Source organism: Alligator sinensis, unplaced genomic scaffold (assembly GCF_000455745.1).
Source record: "Alligator sinensis unplaced genomic scaffold, ASM45574v1 scaffold1316_1, whole genome shotgun sequence".
NCBI classification, from domain to species: domain Eukaryota; kingdom Metazoa; phylum Chordata; order Crocodylia; family Alligatoridae; genus Alligator; species Alligator sinensis.
In genome coordinates, this window is record NW_005842976.1 from 273,925 (window position 1) to 283,262 (window position 9,338).

The 9,338-nt window shown below is 40.7% G+C and overlaps 1 protein-coding gene across 3 annotated transcripts in view; it reads right to left on the reverse strand.

The window, feature by feature from the left end:
- The window catches only part of CUL2 (cullin 2), an 82,062-nt gene that overhangs the window by 54,598 nt on the left and 18,126 nt on the right, over positions 1–9,338 (reverse strand). For all 3 annotated transcript variants that reach the window (XR_003091979.1, XM_014526207.2, XM_006036574.2), the window contains exon 4: positions 7,873–7,967. Coding sequence is in view for 2 of the 3 variants with exons in the window: in XM_014526207.2 (XP_014381693.1) it covers positions 7,873–7,967 (95 nt within the window). In the remaining variant the exon portion in view is untranslated. The remainder of the gene's footprint in view (positions 1–7,872; positions 7,968–9,338) is intronic.

The window sequence follows — 9,338 nt, forward strand, 5'->3', positions numbered from 1 at the left end:
AAAAAAATAAAAATAAAAAAAATCAAACCCCTTTAAGGTGTCTTAGATTGGGCATCCCAATACCAATCACATCTGAAAATTTTGATTACCATTCTACCAGATGTCTTATTCAAGCAACATTGTAACTAACGGTATAAACAGCAGACTTGAGATAGACTTGCCCAGGGGGGAGGGGGGACAACACACACGACACGGGGACTGGACCCGATGATCTGCAAGATCCCTTCTAGCCCCTTACAATCTATGAATCTAAAAGAAACGCTGAAACAAATTGCTGTCCCGTTGAAACGCCGAATCCAAAACTAAAGAAAACGCAGGCGTTTCCCACAACCCTAGAAAAACCCATGTTTGTCAAATACAAAAATAGAGAAAGGAGAAATTGTAATCTAGAAATTCACAATATTCATGAGAATTTAGAATTCCCAGATGCCCAACTGAACCAGCTGCCTGACAGAATGTGGTGGTGGAGGAATATGGAACACAACCCTGGAATACTTGGACAGGGGAAGCTCATATGAAAAGAGAAAAAATATTTACCTTCTTTGCACTGTATTAGCAAGAGAGCTACTGACATAGTACACCTAGGTCTAACATCCACATTTAAAAAGGAATGTGATGAAATAAAAAAAAGAAATCAGTAGGATTTAGGAAAGAGCTACAGGAATGATTCAAGGTCCAAAAGATAACCTTAATGTGAGATATATTAATAGAGCTCTGTCTATTTAGCTTATCGAAAGAGGAAGCTTTGTCTGTAAGTATTTACATAGGGAAAAGACAGTGCATAGTACAGGGCCCCTACATACCAGGCAAACTAAAAAACTAGAATCCAAAAAAAAAAATAAAAAATTGAGTCTGGTAAAACCAAACTAGAAATGAGATGATGGATTTTTTTAATGGCAATGTTAGTTAACCACAGAGACCAACACCCAATGACTACATTTATCATCATTTAGTGCAGGGCTGTCAAAGATTGGGCTCTATGGGCTGGGGGCAGCCCACGGAGCCCTATTATCTGGCCCACTGCTGCCTCTAGGTCCAGCCTGGAGAGCTCATGCAGCACACAGTGGGTGGCATCTGTACTTGGGCATGCTGTATCTAGGGCTGGGCCAGATGAGCCCTGTGAACCACATGCAGTACATATGCCAGATGGGCCCTGCCCACCATGTGTGGCATGTGCTTCATGTGACACATGGCTAGAACCAGCATGTGCACTGCACACAAGTCCAGTATGGGGTGCATGCTGGCTGGTCTGGGGGCCTGATTTGGTCCTCTGTCCCTCATCAACCCACAGAGCTGAATGAGTTTCATAACACTGATTTAATGTTTTAAAAATCAAATTGGGACCTTTGCTTTTGTACTTAATGCAATAAGTGATCCCCATCATCTTTTGCAGTGTTGGGTAAACGAAGCTGACAACTTGTAGGTTAATCAAGAAGCTGTGCCAAGGGATGAAATTACATTCCTGGCTTTGTGATAAGATCTACAAGGCATTTCCTCTTCTTTGGATTCACTCTTTGAACAACCCTCTGCCATAGCCGATTATTCCTTGGAGGCTGATAGCATATTTGAGGCTTTGACTCCTCTCTAGGACCTTTTTTTGCTTAGTTCCAAACTCAGCTCAGCACTAGTGGTAGGCTTACCAGTTTCCCTACTTTAACCACAAATTATTTTTTGTTTTTATGGTTAACTCTTAATTTTTCAAAACTAGTCTATAAATGTCTTATGTTACCCAAGTTTTGGTTCCATGCTGAAAAAAATCTGCCCAAATTATGTACTACATTTGCAGAATTGAACAATATTAATGTTGTTCTCTCACACTTTATTTGATAAAATCATGCACTGTGTAACAGTACAAAGCACATGGAGAATTATATCACTTGTGTATACCACTGAAGAAGCCTGCAGAGGTAGACCTAACAGAATCAGATCAAATTGTAAAAAAATCAGACTGAGTTGTGGGTTGCTGCATGAGAATTAAGAGATACTTAGTGACTGTTTATCATTTGGATTCCTTCCATGAAAGGATCAAGCCAATCAAATACATTCTTAGGAAATCTGTGCTTTCTGATAAGTAATGGTAAGTACCAGAAGTGTCAGAAGATGACCCTTCCTTAGGTATACAATTTCCAAGTATTTTACAGATAGTCTGGAATGTAGGTGTAAAATGACCACTATGTGTTACGTTTCTGTATTATTTTCTATTATTTACTTAGAAATATGTATATGGATTAGTTATTGTGATGTATGCTTTGTTAAAACATTTGGGAGGTATAAGTTATAACCCTAAGACTGTCAAATACACATACACACCCTCATTTAAGATCGCACTTTAGTACAGATGTGAATTTTAGCACAAGAAAACAAAAGCTTTTTAATATATTTATGTTTTTTAAGGGAATATAGAAAAGTCCCTGTTCTGCAAAAGAATGCAAAGGGTTTGGGTTTTTTTTATTCAGAGAACGCCAAGAAGAGAGGATAGTTAAGATACGTTATCAGAATCACAAAATGCACACAAAAAAACCTTGGGGAAAAAAATCAGTTACAATTAGATTATTTCTATAGATACTTCACAAGGCTTCATTCTTCCAAAATGTTAAGAACATCAAGAGGTAGGAGTGTTTTACAGAAGAGAATTATCACCTTAAATTCACATTTGATTTAAAAATGACATTTTTTCCACTTTCAACGGTGTATGCTCTTTTAAGATGTATATCTACATATATTTTAATCTAAACTGCCCAATACAATTGTTGTATGAAGAGCAAGATGAAGAACAAGTCTTGTGCACAAATATAATAAGCTAATTTTGGAAGCAGACAAGGAGACTCTCTTTTCCTCCACTCTCAATAACTGCTCTCATACAGCTTAACAAGCATGATGATGTTGGTACCTTCCCAACAGTGAGGTAAGAGGGAGAATGGAAACCATGGGATTATCAAGGGAGGAAGAGAAAACTGAACAGGGGAACCAGGAGTTCAGAATAGAAACAGCTAGAGCGAGGTTCAATCAATCTATGGCCTGCGGGTGGGATACAGCTCCATGGAGTCGGAAGGGTTTCAGCTGCAAGGGGCTTCATCCGTGCTGCACTGCAGCCAGGTAGTAGCCAGGTCTTAGCACTGGTCAGGCTTTGGCCTGAGTGATATCATTCAAGTCCATCACTGGAAAAAATGCTGCTAACGCCAAGGTAGAGGGACTACCACCGTGGTATCAGAGTTTTAAATTTCTAGCTGGTTTTCCATTAGCATGTGGATAAAAAAATTACACCACTGTGTGGACAGAAAAAAAAAAAAATCACCTTTACAAAATGTATAAAGGAGCTAGCTTTTAAAATTGTAAGCAATTTAAATTTAATATTCTACTTTTGTTTTAACGCATATTATTATATACAAAAACAAACCATACGGGAGAGTTGAACGTTTGTTTTCATAGAATGATCTAGTAGTGAGGAATTTGAAAACTGATAGCTTAAATGTATTCAAACTTTCATGAAGAAAACAAGCAATACCTGTTTTATTTGAGGTAACAGCATTATTATAAGGAATTCAACACTATGCATTTTGCTTTCCCTTCTTAAAAGAAAAAAAAAATAATATCACAAGCTCTCCATTCTAGCCTTTAAGCTGTAAGAACAGCAAATTACAAATCAAGCCAAGGCATTCTATTTACCAACCTCTCCCCTTACAGTTACACAAATACCGGAAAAACCTATGTTTTAAGAAAAAAAATTCTTAGAAAAATACCTTCAATTTTTTTAACTTTTCCACGCTTGAAGACATATAAAGACAAATTGGAAAGGCTGGAGGAAGAAATACATGAATAAAGTAGTCAAAGGGGAAAAAAAATAAAGGGCATTCAAGAAAAATTGGAAGAACTAGGATTATTTAGTTTGTAGAAGAGAAGACAAAGGAGGAATTTGATTTTAAAAAAATCTATCTTAAAGAGGATGTAAATCAATTGTTTTCTATGTCCACAGGGGACAGAACAAGCAGCAATGGACTTAAACAGCAACAACGAAGATTTACCATATTTACCCAAATACAAGATGATCCTGAAGGTAAGATGACCCCCCATAATTAGATTCTGCACACAGAAAATTTATAAATTTATTATAATTTTCCATGCACAGAATCTAATTGTTAGAGGATCATCTTAAAATTTGCCCCCACCCCCACTGTTGGGGGGGGGGGGGGGGGGGGGGGGAAAAGGGGGGCTCCCACCACTGTACACAACCTGGGAGGGGGGGGGGGAAGGGGTGGGAGAAAGAGGTGATGAGGGGGCAGTCTTGCATCAGGGAAGGCAGGGAGCAGGTGGTATGGAGGCAGTGGGGCAGGCAGTGAGAGGCAGGCAGCTTGCCCCTGGCTGTCTGCCCCTCCCCCACTTATCCCACATTGTGCCTGTCCTCCCCCACCGCCTCAGGTTGCCCCAAATCCCCCTTCCCCTGCTTCCCCACTCTTCTCCAAGCTGCTTCTGCCACCTGCAGCCTCAGGTTCCCACTGCTGCTACGGGCTGGAACAACAGTACCAGCTCTGCACCTCTACTATAGAGTGGGGCAGGAACCATGCTTTGGGTCCCAGGCTGCAGCAGAGATGGAGCTGCCAGAGCAGAGCAAAGCTAAGAAGAGAGAGGGAGAAGTGGTTTGTCAGGGGGGAAGCAGCAGATGGGGGTGTGGGAAACAAGTGGCAGAGTGTGGAGTTCGAGGCCCCAGAGTGAAGGAGGGAGTGGGGCAAAGAGAGGCAGGGGCAGGGTGTGGGACAGTTGGAACCCAGGAGGTTTATCCAGGGGTGCAAGGAGGCTCTTGCCACTGCGCACTCCCCTGGGGCAGGCACAGGGGGCACGCGTCCCCTGGGTCTGCAAATAGGGTGGAGGCAGGCTGGGGTCTGCACCCTGCTGCTAGTGCCCCGGTAGCAGCACAATGCCATGTGGCTCCTGTGCGCTGGCTGCGTCTGCCTGCCTAGTGGTGGGAGGCACGTGGCACTGTGCAGCTGCTGGGGTACTAGGAGTAGGGTGTGGAGCACAGCCCGCAGCAGCAGCAGCCCACCTCCACCCCATGCACAGATAGGGGGGCACATATCCCCTGTGCCTGCCCCAGGGGTGCAGGCAGCAGCGGGAGCCCCTCTGCATCTCTGGACCAGCTGCCCAGGCAGCAAACATCCCATGACCCACCTCAGGACCCCGTTCACCACCCCCTGCAGGGGCCTCAATCTGCCCCTCCCCATGCCCTTTCCTGTCCACACATTTACTTGCTGGGCACTGCTCCACACGGCAGGGCTGGGCTGGGATGAGTTCCTGGCTGCCTGCAGGCTCCAGCTGTTTATCTGTCTGTGTACACCCTTTCCCCCACTGCAGCTGCCTAGAGCCTGCTCCTGGGCTGCCTGTGTTTGAGGGGACTAAGCCCCGTTAGCCCCAGCCTTTCACCACCTATGAAAAGTGTTCAACATTGTTCTTTGTTTATACTGGCAGAATTGTAATTATCGGCTTCAGCTGAGAGATTTATTCAAGATCTGTATTTCTTATTGTCAACTTTACCTTTTCAGCAAAGATCTCTCTGGGACAGAACTTCTATGTAATCTGACTCTAGAATAACCAGCTAAAATGGATCACTCTTAAAACCTGCTTTTCTGCCATATGTAAAATATAGAGAAATCCTCTATATAAAAATTACAACTGACAGAAAACAAACTGTGAGTAAAAACAGAAGTTTACAGTTTTCAAATAACTTATCTGAAAAAGAATGTTTGAAAGGGACAGTAAAAAGTTTAAGTTTAATCTAAGATTAATATATTGTTTAAGTTTTCTACTTTATTTTTACAAGGGTGTAGGTTGTAGCCATGTTGGTCTAAGGACATAGGCAGACAAGGTTCTTTGGGTTAATCCAATATCTTTTTTGGATACCTCAGAACCTTTCGTTTAGACAAATAACCTTATCTACTTAATTTTTAAATCATGGAAGAGAAATAAACATGTACTCTAGATATATTTTGAATGTACTGTAAAAAGGCAGGCAAATAAAAGTAGATTACATACACTTGTATCTATACAAGTTAACATTGGGGGAAAATAGCTGCAATTCTTCCATATTGCAGAACAAATTCTGCAGATTGATGACTCTCTCTTCACATATTTTATTCAGCAAGTTTGAACATCATTTTAGAATTATTCCAAGTATATTTCAATAGCATTACAGAAAAACACATTGACTAAAGCTTACAGTATTTAACATGTTAATTTACTAAGTTAACCTGTGTTGCATTTTGCACAAACTCAAATTTATTTTATGGGCTCTATTCTGAAATCTTCTACCTGTAGAAGTTGCACTGAAGCCAGTAAGAAATGTATGTAGTAAGCTTGCAGAATGCTTATTTCTAAATACCCAGATATTAGAAGAAGGAAAAAAAGGTCCTGGTTTATAACTGTTTCATAGTTATTCTAATTCAGACTTACAGAAAATAATAAAGAATGATTTGTCAAACCCCTTCCTTTACTTTCCAGAGACAGTCCAGTCAGATTCATCTTCAGGGATGTTGAAGGTTTTGCTATTAAGCAGTTTGGGGCCTTTGTAGAAAGGGTGCTGCCTCTCGCTTTCATTTCTCTTCAGGATAGCATGGTATTTGGAAAGGTAGCTGGAGCCAGGAATATTTTCTCACTACAATGGGAGTAGATCTAGTCCTTGCTACCAAGCCCACTGCTACTTAAAATGAGCCCTAACCCAGAGACCTCAACTTCCTGATATTCTCTTGATAGTTTAATCTGCCACATTAGAAACCTTTATCCTAATTATATTTTGGGAATAGTCCTTGATAACTGGCTACTCACACATCAGTACTTGGTGGTCAGAAGAATTTTTGACCAGGAAGGTCTAACTTCTTTGAGTCACTCTCCAAAAGTGTTCTTAAATGACCCTGCTGCTACAATCTTTCCTGAATACTTTGCTCAACCAGAAATCCAGGAATTCGATACCGATAAAGATATCCAAACCCCCTTGCTGGAATTTGCTACCTCCTCTCAGCTCTCTCACAGGCAATAAAAATGCTTTTGGTGTATGCCAAAATGTTCTGAAAGGTTTGCATAGTGTGTCTCCTTAGCAAGCATTTCTAGTCTTCCAGGTTTTGCTGTACAAGAAGCATCCATGACTTTGTGTTTATCTTGTATGCTTCAAGTGGGCTGTCAAGGGCATTCAGTATCCTCTTGAATAAAATCCTGAAGACACTACATTCATCCAGTAAAACCACAAACAGGGGTTTAGCCATGTTAGTCTGAAGTCAGGCGGAGGGCAGGTAACACCTTAGAGACTAGCTAGGAGATGATATCAGCAAACCCATGGGCAACTGAGGCCACTACCACGGTCTTGGTTATGGGAAGGGACACTAATATTCAACAAATCTGATCTTGCATACACTGGAGAGTATATGCGCCAGACTCAGAAAAAATGGAGAGTTCATAAACACAGATTAGGAAAAAAAAACCCAAACAAACCCAAAACCCAGCCACCCATACAGTTCTCACATGCAAAGAATGTCATTAGTGAAATACATAGATGGCTCCCCATCCTTAATGGAAGGTCACAGAGAAGAGTATGTAAGTATATCAAGACTTGGCTAAAAAGCTTTAGGCAGATCACTAGCAACTGCTCTTAACATATTAAAGGCCCATACTTTGGGAACCACCGCCTAAATCAAGACACAAACCATTTCATTATGGGATGGTGACACTTGCCATTAACCTGAGCCATATTCCAACCAATGGTGAAAGACTCCACAATTCCATGAAATATTTCAACTTTAATAACATCCTTCAGTCAACTGTGTTCCAATTACTACATTGTTAATTATAGCGAGTTCTATGCACCTTTTAAGAGCTATAAGCAAAGTTTACCTGTATAAACAGTCCATGTAGTCTGCTCCTTGACTATATTCTTCCCAGTATCTATGATACATAACCAGTACTTGTTCTTCAGAGTCCAAAACTCTCTATGAAGGAAAAAAAAAAATACATCACATCACATGTGTTTACTTTAAAACATAATAGAGAAGATTGTACAAATGCATACTCAGTACCTTATAAAGTTTGATAGGCTACACTAATCAATTTTACTCTCATTTCCAAGAGCCACAAGTTTTATAGATTGTCTCAATCCGTCTTTAAATAGTTACGATTAAGGTAAAAGCTAAACAAGACTATTAAACAGCACTATTCAATGGCATGCCTTTTCTGCTGCTGTGTAGAAGGGTTCCTCTTCTGTGGCTTTCTACAGAAAACAAGCTAAGAAACTATGAATTTCTGATAAGGCCATCGTTATATTGGAATATTGTTAGGGAGAGGGCCATCCACAGTAAAGCACGTATGAATACAGAATTTTCATTCATATGGCTTCAATTATTACCTATAAGCATAGCAGTAATAGCTCTAAACAAATGCATAACACAAGACGAGACAAAATAGTCAATATAGCACCAGTGGCAATATTGCATTTGCATAATTAACTTGTAGAATTCAGTGCCACACAATGATTTGGAGGTCTATAGTATAACCAGATTCAAAGAACAACTAGTCAAATTTATAGAAGGTAAGTCCATCAGGGGCTATTAAACACAACACTCAGATATCCTGAGACTGAAGTCATATCCCTAGATCTATGACTACTGGTAACGGCACTGGCAGGTGCCAAGTGATTCATCAAGTATCTTTCTTTTACTCTTCCTTTAAAACACGGCTGTCCAACTTAGGAGTGGTCGGGGCCAACAGCATGCAAGTCCCTTGCTGTGCACCTCTCCAGAAGTGAGAGGAGGGAGTGGGTAGGGTTAACTGGAGACTCTAAAGGCACTAGCCACAGCCACCTGAGCAATGGGGGGAAACCAGCACCTTGGTCGAAGCCCAAGGACAGTGAATTTGATGGTCCTGTTCTAAACCATTATTACTTGCAACTGTTTGTTCAACTAACCCTTCAAAGGAAGGGAAGCCTCACTGGAAATGGCATGAAAACCTTTAATTTCACTGATACGTTAGGAATACTGAATACCAAACAGACTTGAAGAATAGAAAACTTAAGGGATTAAAAGTTTATCACTGCTATAAAATAATGAAATGTTAGTAATGTTTTGGAGACAAGACTCAGACAAATTTTGAAACAATTTTATCTAACCTTTCATCAGTCCCTTGTGGACCAGAGCAAAGATTTTACTCCTTCCTATTCTTGTCTTCTTTCTCCCATTCTTTCCATGTTCCTGCCTTATTTGCTCTTCTGTTTAATCTTTACTTCATTAGCACTCTGTCATTTTGTAGCTACATAGCTAATCAACACATACCAAAGCAAAATCCAGATAGGTTTACCAAGCAGGAAT